Consider the following 19,162-nt stretch of genomic DNA (forward strand, 5'->3'; position numbering starts at 1 on the left):
TTGATTATTTTAAATGAGTTTATTTTGACCCATATTGTGCGTTTGCCTTATAAAAGAGCATATCTTACTTAGCAGCCCGGCTTAGATTTGGTGTCATAATCATACGGGCCTAAAATCTTGTTTTACGTATTCAAAAGTTATATATAATAGTATTTATGATTGAAATTATAAATATAAAGTATATTAAAATATTCTAATAATTATACTTACCGAAAATTAGTGTAAAAGAAAGGAAACAGTACACACCGTTTTTAACATACTTTTTCATTTTTTTTTTTTATAATTTTAAATTTCACCATTAAAAATTTTTTTTTTTTTTATATACACATCTAAAATATATTTATTAATGAAATATACACTACATTCTAACAAGTACAAAAAAAATTAAATGAATTAGTACAGTAGTTCAAAAGTTACAGGTCATTGAAAAATTGCAGTTTTTTCATTTTTTTAGGGAATTCCAGCAAAAATGGGCTCCTACCACTTTGCGGACCAATAATTTAAAAAATAGGTTTCGTTGAGGCTCCAAAAAAAATAGAGTTGTACAACTCTGTGATATCTATAGGTTTAACAAAATTCAAAACTTTTAACTAATTATTGTAAAAGTTATAACCTTTTAAAAATGCTTCCAATTTCAACTGCAAAAAATACAATTTTCAGGCAAAAAATCGTATATTTTTTTACCACTTTAAATAACCATAACTTTAGAACGGGTAATCGGATTTCAATCATTTAAATTGCAAAATTCTAATTACATTAAGTTCTTTATGGTTAACTGGAAGAAAAAGTAAAAAAATTAATCTGAATTTTTTCATTGGGATACTTATATACAGTGATGTTGCAATAACAGAGTGAGATGAGATCAGTATTGAGATGTCACGTATCTTCCCCAAAATCGGAAAGCTCTTTGAAATACACGTAAACACTTGGGTTGCGTGACCGCAATTTTACAGACCGTGGGAAAATAGTTTGAAAGTTGTGTTTAGGAGTAATTTTATTGTAATTTCATGATGGATCAAATTTACTTTATTTAACAGGTATGTAAATATTAACAATTTTTCTGCAGTTTATTCTTATTTGCCTAACTTTTTTTTTTTCCACGGCACCCTTGTTTTGCCGACGGACCGCGATGTGCCGACGGCCCAAGGCCCCCCCCCCCCCCCCCGCCACTGGATACGCCACTGCTTACAGTACCGATTATGATTAATCAATTGTGTGATGAAACAAATTGCAAAGAATTTTTCATTTTTTTTTTTCTTTTTCTGTTGGATGCAGTGTATATAGATGTCACAAACTCCTCTTACGTATGTTTCCGAGCCGTTGAAAATACTTTAGGAACTCCCTTGTGACAAAAGTATACACACAAAATCCACAAAGTTTTAAAATAACTCAAAAACAAAGCTCTAATTTCAATCAACTTCAGCTTTCAACAATCCCGTAAGCACTTTAAACAACAGCTTCACAATAACTTTTACAATTGAATATCCAACAACCTTACAATAGTTTTACATCCCTTTATATACAAGATGTTCCTATCCTTGTAGATCATTCTTTATACTTCTTATTCTATGGGATTATAGTTTCTATTAATAGCACTTCTGGAATGTAACTGATTGTTCCTATTAATTATACATGGTTTCTTAAATCAAAACATCTTATTCTAGAATGTTCATGTAGACTCTATAATACTGTGTTAGGAATGGTAATTTATTACAATAGAATAGCCATATGGCTACATAGTTAGGGAAAGAACTGTAGGACTACCTGTAGAAGACTGACGAACGTCATATCAGCCATAACAGACATGGAGATTTATATACCGTATATTTCGGTGTATAAGACGCACTTTTGACACGCAAATTTGACCTCTAAATTTTGGGTGCGTCTTATACACAGGTAACCTCCTCACGCACCCTTAAAAAGCTAGTTAACAGTGTATAGTAGCTAGCTAGGAGGCGTACCTAGCCTATTAAAAATAGTGTACTACTCTGCAATGTAGGCCTAGCTAGTTACTCCTGTCTAATTACACTGTGGTAACAAGTTTATTGAATTTTTAATTAAGGTAAATTGCCATCCTCAACTGTACAGTATTAATTAATATTTACAGTACTTGCATGAGATATTCTACCCAGGCCTAGTACTCTTTGAACTCATGGGTGTGTATTCTAGCAGCATGCAGCATCACAGCACAACACATTTATGGAAGAGTCCATTAATTACGGTGGTGGTATTTTAATTACAAAATACTATTTCCCTTGATCATGGTGGTTTATTTTATTACATCTCTATGTCAACAATCACATAATTTTATAATCATGTAGGCAATAGTTCGTATGTCAAGTGATATTCAAAAGAGCGTGTTGTTATTGTGTTAAGTAGCTTCTCCATATGTCTTATAATGTGCTGGCCATCAGATAAGGAGAACATGGTTTTAGGGGTGCTGGTCAACCCGTACCCAAACCAACCCGTACCCATGCCAACGCGTACCCAACTGGACTAACCCGTACCCAAATAATTGGTCAACTCGTACCCACTTTGGCTAACCCGTACCCAAACCAACCCGTACCATATGCCTTACCTAAATATTTGGCTTACTCGTACCCATTATTTTGCTTACCCGTACACATTTTTGGCTTACTCGTACCCATTATTTGGCCTACTCGTACCCATTATTTGGCCTACTCGTACCCAATTTGAATAATTACTAGTGGTATGCTTTTGCCGTATGAATATTTTTATATTTAAATTGTTTTTTTATTTTACAGGTGTCGGTGAAATGTGTGCTAATAAAAATGACTATTTGATTTGATTGTAAACTTTGTTTAATTAGGCATATAGGCCTATTTGTTAACATTTATTTAAATGTAGTACAGTCAACTCTCCCAATTCCGGAATCCGGACAAATTATGAAGTACAAAACACGAAAATTAGCGTCTGAAAACCGGACTGACAGTTAAAAAACTCCAAATATTTACGAAAACAACGTAATATCGTCGTCGCTGACTCGGATTCAATACATTCACAATGTACAAAAGCTTTTAACCATACCCTGACCGGACCATGCATGAAGTGCGCGACGTTTCGCGGTACGATCAAATAATGTTGCCATGGAGCGCTACACTGTGATTGACAGGTCAGTTCATTGTTAACCCACAAAGCGGCAATTGCTTTGTTGCGTATCGAACTGCGGTGAAGCGCTATGTCTTAATGTCTATTGTTTTTAGCAGGGAGTTGTTAACAACTCCCTGTTTTTTAGCATATGAATTGTTTTTTAATAAAGTTCAATTTACATTCCACTTTGTGTCTTTGTTTTGTTTAAATTATTGTTAAATTCTAACTAGTGTTAATAATCTTTGAAATTTTACCAATTAATTATTGTGTCATTATTGCTTGGCTCGTTTATTGCTATCAAATTACGTCAAAATAAAGGAGCTTAAAAAACATGTGGTCTAAAAGTGTGGGTGTTTTATTTGATTATGACACCTCTGCACATGCGCATCAATCAAAGCCCCGCTCTGCTATTTTTATCACCCATGCTGCTGCTAGCTCGCGATAAACAATAAACGACCAAAATTATGTTCACCGTACGTACGTAGGCCTAGCCTAGGCCTTTTTGCCGCTAAAAACACATTGAGAAACAATAATTTACTACTGTAACATGTTTTATTGGTACAGTAAATAATGTAACTTTTAAAAAAGGTAAATTGAATTAGCTTAATATTAATAAAGTAGGCCTAGGTCTATCAGTATTATTTAATTAAAACTAGCTTAACACAATCATAGCCTAGGCCTTCCCTACGCTAGACCGTACCAGGCAGCATTCGGACCGGTGATTCAAAGCATTTTCAGTGACAACGTGATGACTTTAAAAATATGTTTTCAGGAAACAGGACTTTCGAAAAACCGGAAAATATATGCCCGCCCAAGGGTGTCCGGTATTGGGAGAGTTGACTGTATTATAGTTTTATAAACGCATGTTTGATGTGTCTTTTTTATTTACATAAAAGAACATTAATTAATAAAAAAATAGTTTAACTGTTGTATAGTATTACAATTCAATTATAACTTTTATACCTATCAATTTTTATTTATCACCTAATTATCTTCCCTGATTACATTCGATCAAGTAATTATTATTTCTATTGTATTGGTATATTTAAAATTGGTTGAATTACACGCCCTGTTTTAAGCAAAAAGCCTGCTGGACTATGGGGTCGAATTACTCGTAGAGTGTTTTTGCTGACCGGGATTAACCTTTTATTTTATTATAAAAAAACACACATTTATAGGGCGTCAAATTTATAAACGACTCAGTAATGACGTATGATCGTTTTCCATATATTTTATTAATAATTCAGTGAAATGATCATATACACGTACTGTAAGGCCTGTAGGGCTATGGGGTCGAATTACTCGTAGATTTCGTGTCACATGTTTTTGCTGACGGGGATTAACCTTTTATCATAAAAAAACACGCATTTATAGGGCGTCTAAGAGACGATTTACAAATAGTTTCTTTCCAGAAGCTATTAGAGCCTTAAACATCATGTAGACACTTTTTGTAATGTTTTTGAGTTCGTGTTGTGTCCGTTGGATATTGTGCTCCGCCAACAGAGCAAACAGAATTTCTATGTTTTTTTTTCTTAAAACAAATGACAATAAATGATACTTGACTTGACCTCACTCAGTAATGAAATATGATCGTTTTCCATATATTTTATCTATTAATAATTCAGTGAAATGATCATGTACTGTAAGGCAATTAAACATTTTAGCAGATTTTCTTCTATAACAGCTACGTGTTTTTGCTGACTGGGGATTCCTCTTTTATACTGTATTTAAAAAAACCGCATTTGTAGGTTGTCAAAAAATAGACAACGCAATGTGCCGTATGATCGTTTTCTATTTCTTTTTTTTTCTTAAATAATTCAGTAAAATGATCTGTTTGTTTACGGCAATTAATTTTTGGTAGATGTTTCCTCAATAACAGCTACGTGTTTTTGCTGACGAGGGATTCCCTTTAAAAAAAAATAAATATGCATTCTATAATGTGTCAAATAAGACAAATGAATGACCTACGATTGTTTTTCCATGGCAACTGATGTCGTCTTATTTACTAAGATAATATAAACGTTCTGAAGGCCTACCTACACGTGTCTGAGTACTTACATCATTCAGCGATGAGATGATTTATTTTTTTCATTTTAGTAGTATTTATTTCGGTTTTTAGTCATAATAATACAGCAATAATCATTATAAAATGAAAACATAATAACAGCAAATGTCGTCGTTTGTAAATGTTAAATTGTTGGAGGTTACCTTTTATTATTCTCACATCCATCATGTCGTACAGTATTAAGGAAAGTATCTCAATTTATATAACCGCAAAAATCCTAGAAAAGACAATGGGCATTACACCAAGATTATGTATGGTTTAAGGTCATGAAAGTGACTACGTAGCACACTATGTAAAACTAACAGATATCTTAATTCACTCATACCTTTTTCCATCCATGCTTTCAATGACAAATACTGTTGAATCACCTTGTAGTTTATTTTGTATAGTGTATCTTTTTGTATCTGTTGATATTTATTTTACTTATATATTTTGTATGTTGTTTTAATGTTATGTGAGCGATTGTGCCTGTCATGAATTTCCGCAAGGACCAAATAAATCTGAATCTAATACCAGTATCTTTTGGGTTTTTTTCAGAGGTTTCGATTTTGTGGAGATCTTGATTGCCCTGATTGGGTTTTAGCAGAAATTAGCATATTGTCAAAAATAGTGAGTACATTTTTACATAAATTTAATTTTAATTTTATTGAACCATGTTTCATGAGTGTAGCCCATCCAGCAAAGCTAATCATTAGTGCCCTCGACAAAAAACTACTATAAATATAAAAATGTACAATTTTAAAATCAAAAGCAAATTTCAAAAGATCAGAAAACTAGTTAAATTGAGGACATGGATCTCCATGGATAAGATTGTTTAAAAACTTTCTTAAAATTTCCAACAGTAGATTGGCGCATAGATTCAAGATTCAATTTTATTTTGCCAATTAAAATGGAAATAATATAAGTACATTTTCAAAATTTTAAAATGTATATTAAAATTATTACTATACAATATTTATATTGTTTGGAATATTGAAAATTCCATGTCTAAAGATATGAAAAACATCTGCCTTTGGATAAAAAAGAATAAATTAAGTATAAATATTGAGAAAACTAAAATTATGCTTCTGGGTACAAATCGCCGATTATCAGACCATGGTACTGGTACTGGTACTGGTACTGGTTCAAATAACCGTCTCACAGAGACATCTGGTAGCCATTGACTTAAAGTTGGCATTTTTATGTGTTATTTTTAAATGTACAGTACGAGAGTGACTACTACAGTACTTAATTGCACAGTCACAAAACAACTTATAAAACAGTTCATATATACAGTTAAAACATTGCTGGGAATTATAAATTTCTGTTGAAGCAGGCTCCAATGAAGTTGCATCTAGTAAGTTGACTTTGTTGTACAACTCTAGGGCTCAAGTACTGATGGTATCTTCCGACCTCTTCGTTTATTTTGTGTTGTGTGAAAAGTAAGAATTTTTGTAGGATCTTCATTTTCTTTTCTAATTACATGTCCGATCCAGTTGAATTGTTGCTTGTAGACATATTCTTCTAGCGGTTGACAGCCAGTAATTTTGTAGAGATCGTCATTATCAATTACGTAACGCTAGTCTATATGATTTCAAGATTAAAGATGTATTGTCCCTTTGACTAATTCCCAAAAAATAAAAAATAAAAGATTTCGAAAAAAGGGGGGTCATTTTGAAGTATCATAATAGTTATTAACTATCACCAAAAATTTTGTGAAAAATTTAACTGAAATACAGACGTTTTTTTGACTTCCAGTCAAAGTTTTCGATCAAAACATATCCTATAATGAAACGCGCTTGTTTGGCTACTCTGTATGTATTAATCATAAAACTTCCTCATGATCTGTGTGAAAATACCTTCTTAACCGTGACAAGTTGTAAACAATCCTAATTAGCATATGCTTAATGCATACTCATGGTTTGAAATCTTTGTTTACTTTCGCTCGCGACGATTTTCCAGATGAAGTAATCAAACTAATTTACCTGTTAATTACGTAAACTTGTTGTTTTTGGCTCGAATTTTCGACTTAAAGTGAATAACTTTTTTTTTTGTGTTTCAAGGGACAATACATCTTTAATGTAAATAATTATGAATTAGATAGAGTTAATACATTTAAATGTCTTCGTGTAGTTATTGATGACCAGTTAACTTGGCATGACCATGTGAAATCTGTATCCAAGAAGGTAAATACAAAATTTGGCAAATTTCTGCCATAAAAAACAGGAAGACTTTTTTTCAGTAGTTAGGTAGTTTTAATAACCTAATGTAATAACATGTCTGGTGACTCCCTAGGAGGTGAAAAAAGATGGTGGATATACGGTGGATAATTTTTTGCTTTCGCATGAAAATAAAAATCTGAAGTTGAATAAAAATACTAGAAATGTAAAATTCAAGTTATATTACCTACTGTATATTTAGTCATCTGAATAACATTTTTTACCATAGCTTTTTAAAATGCCTCTCTATTTACAAAATTTGTGTACAAAAGAATAAAGATTTTACTGTGTAATTTACTGACAATAAAAGCAAGCAACAAAGAACATCAAAAATACTATAAAAATTTACATTATACAGGTTCCTGTGATTAGTCTACATTTCTTCACGATGCAGTTTTATCTTCTTTACATTTTGCTTACCACACAACACAGCAGAAAGCGATGACACTTTCAACCACTGATGAACAAATTTAATATTGACTTGTCCACTCCAAATTTATTTAGTTTCCTAAGAAAGAACAGTCGCATATTTCCTATACGTATAGTATTTTCACATTGTTCAGCCCAATTTAAATCATTGTCATGGTCAATGGTAATACCTAGATATTTGTAATTATTTACTTTTATTTATTTATTTATTTATTTCATAATCTCATTCAACAGCGGGAAACCCGCCGCTTACAGAATGGAATAAAATATATCTTAAGACCTATACAAAACAAATTTATACAACAATCTTACTAATTTTATTACAAAAACAATTATAACGGTCAAAAAAGAGATCAATAGAATTATCTTTAACCACACAATTATTAAAAAGAAGACAAATACATGAGATAAATCCATTCTTGGTAACATTGACACAACAATACGGCACATAAAGAAGATTACATTTAGAATTACAAGTACGAAAACCAACAGCTTTAACATGAAAGGAAAACAAGGAGATAAAATTACAATTGAAACGCGAATTCATACATTTACATTATACAAAATCTGAAGATCGAAACATGGAAGGGAGAGAGACAGATAAAGTGACAAGTAAAATACACAAAACGTACAAAACGATCTTGGACTCTTTGAAGACGGGTACTATGAGCAGACGAAAACGAATTAGACACAACACTACAGGATGGGGACGGACAAGTTAAACATATAAATAAATTAAAGTATTAATTTATAAAAATAAAAAAATATGGCTTAAAAGATAATGGCTTAGCACCAAGCTTGAGAGTGTTATTAGGTATAAGATCATTACCTTTAGCTTTACGAGTATCGAAAAAATTAAAAAGGTCAGCGACTTCAGTTCTGACAATGGGGATAGAAGAACAGAGTTTACCAATAGGGTAGTCAGGCGAATACACTGAAGAACCTCTATGATTCAATGCTGAAGGCTGACCGTCATTTCATTTATAAGACTCCACAAAGACCAACAGTTTTTGTTGTTATTTTTCATTTCATTAGCAAATGACAGTAAGTATGAATAATACTTACTTTGACTGTTCTTTAGCCTTAAGACTAGCAAGTAGTTCAGTATCGAACCATGGAGGTAGCTTCCTGCGTGGTTTATACATTAGAACAAGATCACGAACGATAGCCAAAACTAAATCATAAAATACTACTAAATCATCAACATTATTGCACAAGTCTTAAAGATTCAAGGGAATTCGATTTAGAGTTTCAATTAAGTCAGCATGATCTAATTTCTTAAAATTAATTGATGATTTTACAGACGTTTTTTCGCATACTCTATGTTCAATATTTTGTTCTATGTAACGCCAAAATAAAAACGAACGAACGCTCCATAGAAACGAAAATATTGAAAGTTGAGTATGCGAAAGTGTGAAAGAAACAAGTCTGTAAAATCAATTTTTATTTAATTTTTTTTATCTGAATCTTTTTCATAAAAGTACTTATGAGGCCTAAATCAAAGGTGTGGTATTCAGAATAAAGTTAGTTGAATTATTTTGGAGTCAAAATACGAGCAGGTGCGATAGGGAAACGCCCCCTGAAACCAACTGTCCAGTTTGTTTGTTGTGAAACTAAGGTATATATTTACTCAACAGTCGAAAATATTGTGAGTTTCTGTTTGTGATAAGTATTTAAAGTTGTATTGTCCCCCCAAAACATGAAAAATAAAGATGAACAAAATCTAATTTTGAATAGACCATTTTGATCGTATGTAAAGCTGAGCTGTTAATTTGTCGGTAAGTAGGCCTAGACGGTTATTTTAAATATAATAATATATATAACGCAATAATAACAGGAAGGTAAATTAATTAACTTATCCTGGGATTTTTTCAGTTCAGGGCTAGGCCTAGAATAATACATGCTGCTGCATATACTAGTAGTAGCAAGAAGACTGGGACAATCGGGTCCCTGTTGAAGATGCCCAGCTAGGCCCTATACATTGTACTCTTCATAGACTGGCCTAGGCTATGCCATCAATCAGCCAGCTTGCTGTACCATATACATTTACAGTTGAAGCTTGTTTAACTAATTTTTATGATAAAAGTAAAAGAAACATTTTTCAAGGAAAATGGTTACAATACAAGCCTGAAGTTGAGAACCTTCCAGCAGCACTGTACAAGTAGACAGAGGGGAAAAGCCAGCTTAGCCATTTTACAACACAAACAAATGTTCTCTGTACTGTAGTAAGTCAAATATTTATTTTCTCTTTTTATAAGTTGTAATGTGTTTTACCAACGAAAGGTAGTATACTTATTTGACTATGTCAAAGTAAGCATCACTTGCCCAATTTTGCACTAAATGTGCATGATCTATTTTTAAATACCAAATTCCAGATTTTCATACTTTGCTTTTACTTTATTTAAAGACGTTGAGCTGATGAAGACTGGAACAGAGGTCACCCAAAGACAACTAATGATAGACTCGGTATTGGAATATGATTGGATATTGCAGGAAAAATATTTGTGACTCTCCTGCTGCATTCGGCCAATATGTTCTTGTCCAGCTTGTAAAATGTTGTATAATTTGTTTTGTATATTATTTGGTAAACATAACATTCAATAAATAAAAAAAAACTACTACAACAGTACACAGGATAAATTCTTCAAATATACTTGTACTTCATAATTTTACTGTAAATATTACAGTGCAAAAGGAGTTAATAAAAAATATATATACAGTATATCTTATTGAATTCCTGTATTGTTTTTTGTGTCAATTTGTCTACTAATTACGGCAGCTATAGTCTTCTAAGATCGCTCACATTCATTACAAAGTGTCATTTTAATAGTAAGAAACATTTCAATAAATTGTGAATGTTGCCACTGTACGATACATTTTGTGTTTCTCACTACTTGCTCTTATTGTTCAATCAATGTTAATACCTAAAAAAAAAAAGAAATTTGTGTCAAAATATCTGCATAAAATGTTTATTTGCGGAATGTAAATTTGAACCAAGTGCATTTGATGCAGAAAATATTTTTAAAATACTCCATCAGTAAACATCCAAAACAATATTTAGATGTATTTGGTAATTTTCTCTGCCGAATAGATAGTTGAAATCTTTAAAAATTTAACCAACTCATCATGATAGAAACAAAAAATTATAAAACAAAAATACATCCCTTCTGGTGGCCCTAGCTAGTGTACTGCCTAGGCCTACTACACTCTACTTCTAGAAACAGAAGTACCGTAGGCAGCAGTTAGGCTACTCGAGACTGTCAGTGCTAGTAGTAGTAGAAGACTAGTACAGTAGCAGCAAATTCGGGCCTAGGCCTAGCTAGGCCTCTCCTGTTAGCGAAACAAAAACTCACCTAAATGAATAAGATTCAACATAGTTACCAACTGTAATTCTAACTTAGCATTCTGCTAGCTATAGTTTTCGTGTTTTCTTCAAGATTCGTCTCGCATCACTACTCGACTCGCACGCATGCATTGCTATCGTTGTTGGCTGTTCATTTGGAAAACATCATCCACACGATGTATCCATACAATATGAATATTTATGAGCTAACTCAGGTCAAGGGTTAAATTAAACCGGAACACATTTGTCTTCCAGACAAATAGCTTCCGGTTGGTTAATTTTTGCTTTAAACTGCGCTTTTCCAGTGTAAAAAAAAATTTTTTTCAATCCAAATTGAGGTCAAAGTGAATAACTTTTATGTGTAATTAAAATGGCCTATTCAACAAAAATATTGAAAAAACAATTTTTTTCAGGGGGACAATACATCTTTAATTAAATTTAAGGTAAAAAGCATTAATAAATGAAACCTACTAATACCATGGAGGTATACCTCCATGCTAATACTATGTTTAAAATTATTGTTTTTAAGCTGTCGTATATCTTAGAATGTGTAATCTTAGGTATTGGATCTTGAGTTTTGTGACACCTGTTTACAGCATCTAAGGAAGCATCAATATCTGAAGGATCAATCAGAGCAGACCAGTCTGTAGACTCAAAACAATCTTGTAATTGTTCAGTGTCCACACTTTAACGTTCTTCTTGGTGGACTTATCCGATATGATCTTTTGTTTGTATGTAGGCATCAAAGTGATCAATTTGTGGATAAACAAAGCATAGATATGCATTCCGTATTGAGCAGAAGCACTGATTTAGAATGACTACTGCTGCGAGGATCGTAAAACGTATATCCTCGAGTACGATGATATTGACCGAGTAATTTTCGTGTAATTATCATGTCCCTGTCATTAAACATATAAAATAAGTAAATTCTCAAGTATGATGATAATATTGACTGTGTAATTTTCATGTGGCAACATTTGCATTTGACGATAAATAAACAAAAGTCATCTACTGAGACTTGAACTCACAAAGATTAGTTCACATCATCATGAGATGTTTTACCTGCTGCGCCATGCAACTTACTTGATCCAGCTCAAAGAATTCATTCGGCCTACCTGATAATAATATGATTAATGTAGGCTTATTGATGGAAATTCTTCTGTAAATTTAAACGACCTAGGCCAAAGTGAATATTTTATTGCCAAGGAATCATTAATTAGTATTTATCTGTATATTTCTTCTCAATGTAAAGTGTCTAGGCAGGCTTATTTACATACAATACAAAAAGCAGGCCTAGCTACCCGACCCAGCAGATATTCTACTTGTTGGCTATACAATATAATATATCGGTAAAATATAAGATTTGACATTCCCTCTGGAATTACATTTGTTCAAACAAAATATCATTCCCTTGGGGATGTCAAATCTTATATTTAACCTCTAAGCAAGCAATATCTGTATAATATTTCAGTGTCTATTTGTGGAATATGCAAGGGAAAGCATACATAAGTCGGAATTTTCAAAATTGAGATTTTCACAAATACTAAAACTACATAATCCAAGATTTAAAATTCTGAAAAAAATAGATTGATACCAGACCCTTTCAAAGATATCTCAGTCTAAAGTTTTGGCTGTTACAATCAGTGTTTTTAGAACAAGCACGAATGTGCGATACTCAGGGTACAGCAAAAGAAGCTGTAACATACATCATCAACCTTGCTACCAAATACGGCAATACGGTACCATCTTCGAGACGTCATATGGCTGCATCCGGATTGAAATTAAAAAATCCGGCTCTATAGCTTTGAGGACATGTCCCTGTAGTATATTCATGCAAAATCCCACCTCAATACTACAATGAATAATGGAGGAGTAGTACTTTAATAAATCGTAAATTGTTTCGATTTGTACCATGTTTATGACGTCGTAATTCTGCATCCGGTTGAAGTACGAACATTTTCTCTCTATAGCTTTGTTCACCTATTACCCTAGCATATGCATGCCAAGTTTCAGAGCCGTCAGACGACGCGTAAAGAAATAGTAGGAATTGAAATTTGGCTCAATAGTGTCCAGATGGAAGAGGAGTGAGTCCTAGACTCGGGTACCCCGAGTAAAAATGCTTTTAAATTTAAGTACTGTAACAGGAAATGACAAATACAAACAAATAAACAGGCCGCTTCAGTTTACGCCTTAGCAAAAGGGTATTCTAATTGTTTTATTTCAATGAAACTTCGCACCTTCCTTAATTAACTATTGTCTATTATTATGCAAAATTTTCATTAAAATCAACCCACTGGAACACTTCTCAATTTAAGCATAACACATGATTTTATGAAAATCATACATAATTTACACCATCTTTTTACCAATTTATTTGTCTGAAAATAAATACTGTTTCAGCTATCATTTTCTGTAAAAATAAAAAAAAATTGTTCAGTCTTTTTTTGTATTGTTATGGATTGGATTTGAGTACTGTACGAGATTCACTGCGAGCGGTTGTGTTCTGGAAGAGCTCCCTAGGCCCGAATTTCACCTGATTGACTATTCTTGTTACCCGGGAATTTCAAACGTTCCCGGCGACGACAGTGTGAAGGCAGGGCGCACCCCTAGCCTAGGCATAGTGCAATATATTTTCAACTTGTATAAAGCGTTGGACTTCCATTTTAACTTTTATACTATATGGAGTACATTTTTTAATCATATATTATAAGAACCGACCCACAGTTTTATAGTCGCTGATTGAATTTTAAGCAATTTCACGCAGTGTTCAAATATTTTTCCGTTGTTTTCGTCTATCTTGATTTGTCGAGGGCCGTATCAAGATTATTTTACCAGTTATTTTCCAATTTTTTATGTTTGTTGACGATTTTTATGATAATATAAATGTTTTTTAAATACTTTAACTGTGCTGTGATGTCCTGTAAAAGTCGATTGTGATCATTTGCCTGTCAATGCTTGGACTCATCATCATTGTACACAGGATTCATATTTCGCTTGGATTTCTTTGCATTCAAGATGGTGAGCATAACTATTATTTATATTTCTCATGTCCTTTTATCGCTCTTTTGGAGTCATAGTGTTGAGCAGCATGCCTACTTATCGCACAATTACTGTTCAAACAATCCGAGTATTATCAAGCAACACGACACTATTGTAGTTTATCATGTGATGGTGACATACACCCTAACCCAGGCCCTGTAAATCAGCATCAGGCACAGGAGCAGCAGCTGCGTTCATCGAGTTCATCTATCAGTACTGCGTCAACTTTGAATTGTCTTAACATGAATGCCCGCAGTCTTCGGAACAAGACCATTCAATTACAAGCGTTTCTCTCTATTCAAAACATTGATATTTTAGCAATAACTGAATCCTGGCTTACATCAGAAGATTTGACATCTTCACTGGGCATTCCTCAAGATTATATGGTGATCAGAAAGGACAGACCCAACAAGAAAGGAGGCGGTGTATTTGCAGCAATAAAGAACGAACTGAATCCAATTCATTGTCATTTGCTGGACTCTGGTCCTCATGAAGTTATATGTTTTTCTATTTCGATTGACAATTATAAGATGCTTTTCGCTGTTTGTTACTGCCCACCGAACTCTCCAGTGTCCTTCTGGAATGACTTTAGTAACAATTTTCTTCTGCCTTTATTACCTCACTTACCAAAGTATGATGATATTTATATTGTTGGGGATTTTAATTTAAATTGGAAACTTAAACATACGATACCTACCATTTTTCTTGACACTATGAATGCTTTAAATTGTACTCAGCTTGTTGAGGAAATCACTAGGCCTAATCATTTGGTCCCATCATCTGGTACAATAATTGATCTTGTTTTTTCAAACAGGCCAGACCGTTTAATTTCACTTGATGTCATTGATAACCCAGTGATCAGTGATCACCATGCAGTTTCCTTTAATGTATTACTTACCAAACCGTATTCTAAATTGTTGGTATGTAATTTTCTTGCTTACCACAAAACTGATATTGACCATCTAAAAAAACTTGTCCACCTTGCCCCATGGAATGTCTTCATGGATGAAAACTCAGTTGACAACTCATGGGATGGATTTCTGGATATTTTTACAGCTATTGTCCGTGACTCAGTTCCGTTGAAATCACGCAAGCAGCGGAAACATTCCCCATGGGTTACCAATGACATCAAGCAATTTATCAATATAAAGCATAGACTGTTCAGAAAAGCTAAACGTATTGGTTCTGTATCTGCATGGGATGACTATAAGTCTATTCGTAATAAGGTTAAGCGTCTATGCAATAAGTCGTATTATTCATATGTCAACAAATTATTTACAAGTGACTCTACTCGTAAAGCTTTCTGGCGTTTTGTTAGAGAACGTAGAAGATCACCAGCACCGTTATCTTTTAATATTAACGGTGTGAATGTTTCGTCACACCCTTTAATTGCTAGTTCATTTAATGATTTTTTTGTTTCTGTTTTTAACCCACCCATAATTCCCAGCTGTGAACCTTAACTTAACGTCTACAATGTTGAGAAGGTGATTAATGGACTTTCATCTAATAAATCTCCAGGTCCTGATTCCGTGCATCCATACATATTGAAATCTGCTTCCGAATTTATTGCTCCACCATTATTTAATTTCTTTAACTTGTCCCTGCGTATGGGGGAAATCCCCGCTAAGTAGAAAATGTCCCATATCACTCCTATATTTAAATCTGGTGGTAAAAATGCAATTTGTAATTACAGACCAATATCCCTTACCCCTATTTGTTCGAAACTGCTTGAAAAAATACTGTTTTCAAGTATATCTGATCACGTTGCTTATAATTGTCCAGTTACTGATGTCCAGCACGGTTTTTTCCCCTCACGTTCCTGTGTTACCCAACTTACCAACCTAACTCATTCCTGGGCATCTTCGCTAGATAAAACTAAAGCCCCCAGAATTGATGTTATCTTTCTCGACTATGCCAAAGCGTTTGATAAACTGCCTCACCATATTATTTTAAATAAGCTGGCTAGTCACTTTAATATCAGAGGCAATGTCTGGAAATGGATCAAGTCATTTCTATTGGGACGTTCCCAAAGAGTCTTGTATCAAGGATCCATTAGCCCATCATCCCCAGTTACCTCTGGCATACCACAGGGCAGCGTACTTGGACCCCTTATTTTTAACTTATTTATAAATGACCTTCCCTCATCTATTATTTCTCCATGTGCATTGTTTGCCGATGACACGATAATTTATAGAAATATATTTACTGTAGACGATGAAGTTGTTCTTCAGTGCGATCTGATCAGGCTTTCCTCTTGGTGTGATCTAAATGAAATGGAGCTTAACTTAAATAAAACCAAGGTTCTCCACATTACAAGATCAAGGAAAGAGTATAGACCTGTTTATCGTATAAATGACTTGCCTATTAAATCCGTATCTAGTCATTGTCATCTGGGGGTCACGATTAATAGTGAACTTAATTATTTCTCGTTCAAATCGAATGTTGGGTTTTATTACTAGTATTGCAGGAGGATCATCCCCTTCAGCTATTTTTTCACTCTATAAAGCTCTCATTGTCCCCATCCTTGAATATGGTGTCCCAGCGTGGTTGCCTCGAACCAAAAAACTTACGGAACGTATCGAGGCAGTCCAGCGAAGGGCTACTAGGCTTGTCCTTAAACAAACAAGAGGTGAAATGGAATACGAGGAACGTCTCACTAAGCTAAATTGGCCTACACTATCTAATCGAAGAAATTATCTTCTGTTATCCTTTGTTTGTAAATCACTTATTGGAACGGTTGATTGTAGTAGTGTTCGTCAATCTATAGTTGTTAATAGCCGTCACCTTGATATACTTAAGTTCACTCATCACTATGCTCGAACCAATTGTCTTCATCATTCCGCTATTAATATATTCCCTAGGTTGTGGGAAGAATTACCGGAAATGATTAAAAATTCTTTAATTTTAGACAGTTTTCAAATATTTTTAAATTCACTTAAATCACATGTTTTATATTGACTTTGTTGAATCGACTATTATGTGTTTTATCCGTTTATTTTATATTGACACTGTTGATTCGTTTTTTTGTTTTTTAAATATTTTTATATAGTTTATTTTATATTATTGTTGTTACTTTGGGAGTACGGAACCTGAACTCTTGTTATAGTGATTAGGTTCACTTTTAGGTTCCTGCCTACTCCCTTAGTTTCTGTGTTTTGTTTGTTTGTAACTGGTTTTTGGCAATAAATAATAATAATAATAATAATGATTGTACATTTTGGCTGTCTCTACAAATGCGACTTACTGTATGTCCTTACTGTATGTCCTTACTGTATGTCCTTACTGTATGTCCTTACTGTATGTCCGATTTCCCTTGCATGTGCCACATTTTGTTTTAATTAATTCTAAAAGCAAGCAATTTAAAATAAAAATTTGTGGAGTCATCGCACGACAAACGTCGCATACACGTACGTTAGAAAATGCGAACAGAAAAAGATTACACCATTATGACCTGAAGAAAATAATATGTTGTTTGTGCTAAATTCTGTCTCTTTTGTGTCCTACAGTATACTATACAGTGTAGCATAGGTAAAATTAAATTGATGAATAATTTTTTTGTATTTAATACTATACATACAGTTTAGCATAGGTAAAACTAAATTACGGGACCAGCTTTTTATTCAAATTTTTAACATGATGACATCATCAATAGGAAACATGAAGATAGAAATTTTAGAAGAAAATAATCTGAGCATTATTAAAATTGAGATGCACGCTCTTTTAAATGTGATGAACTATAATTGCAAAAGATGAAACTACATTAAAATATTTGTAACCATGCGAAAGATAAATGATTCAACAAAAAAAAAAATTAAAATCTTGAGGAAATTGAGGTACAGTAAAGCATAGATGCGCTCTTTTAAATGTGATGAGCTATAACGACAAAGAGACAAATATCCAATTTTTTACATTCTGGTGGCCTTACGATGACGTCATAACATCCAACAGGTAACAATTTTGAATGAATTCATATCTACAACTTATCTGCTTGCATAATAAGTTAAAACATTTTGGGTCCACGGTTGATCCTGAGGAGCTATAATAGATTCAAAATACTGTATATTTCGGTGTATAATTCGCACTTTTGACACGCAAATTTGACCTCTAAATTAAGGGTGCGTCTTATACACCGAACATAAATGCCTCACCACACAGATTGTACATAATCGTCACCTTGTTGGCGCGGCTAGCCTAGGCCTGAGTAGGCCTAGGCTAGCTACAGAGTGTACTAACGTAACGGCAACCTGCTTCTGCCTAGTTTTCAAGGCAGGATTTTTAGCGTGATGTTATACTAAATTTGATGAAAAGATTTGTTCATTATAGAGCTGTTTTTGGCGCTCCGATGAAATTTCATTTGTAAACGTTTACGATTGGAATGTATTTATTTATAGTTATACGCACGATCGCCGACCGCACTACCCCTAGCCTAGCGCAAGTCCTTCTTGGTGGCGACCACATGGTCTATGGTATTTTACACTTCTCGGATACATAGATACTAATCGAATACGATTGTCCGTGAAAACGTGCGCCCTCTCGAAATGATCGAGCGAGGCTAGCCCACACACGGTCGTGCACTCGATGTTGTGGGTGCGAAACTCATGAATAACAAGTTAGAAAGAACTTGTTGAGGCTGGGCGCGACCGAGCCTAGGTAAGAAAAAACCTAAATAAAGACTCCGTTGTAGATATAACAAAATATATTATTACAATAATATTGATTACAATTTAAAAAAACATTGTTTTGATGAAATATAAAGTGCGTCTTATACATCGACGATATAAAAAATACCGATATTTTACTCTCAGTTAGGGGGTGCATCTTATACACAGGTGCGACTTATACACCAAAATATACGGTAGGCATAATTTTGACAATATTTTGTAGTTTTGACAACTTTTTCAACTAAATTGCGGGCAAATTGTCTAATTCAACATGTTTGTGTGACATGATTTAAAGCGGAATTAGGAGGTGCACAAC

At 33.6% G+C, this 19,162-nt stretch overlaps 1 protein-coding gene across 1 annotated transcript in view; it reads left to right on the plus strand.

Moving 5' to 3' along the window:
- Positions 1 to 19,162, plus strand: part of LOC140040732 (COMM domain-containing protein 4-like) — an 85,139-nt gene that overhangs the window by 6,222 nt on the left and 59,755 nt on the right. The window contains exon 2 of the mRNA XM_072086883.1: positions 5,714 to 5,785. Within this exon, the coding sequence (XP_071942984.1) occupies positions 5,714 to 5,785 (72 nt within the window). The remainder of the gene's footprint in view (positions 1 to 5,713; positions 5,786 to 19,162) is intronic.

Source organism: Antedon mediterranea, chromosome 2, assembly GCF_964355755.1.
Source record: "Antedon mediterranea chromosome 2, ecAntMedi1.1, whole genome shotgun sequence".
NCBI classification, from domain to species: Eukaryota; Metazoa; Echinodermata; class Crinoidea; order Comatulida; family Antedonidae; genus Antedon; species Antedon mediterranea.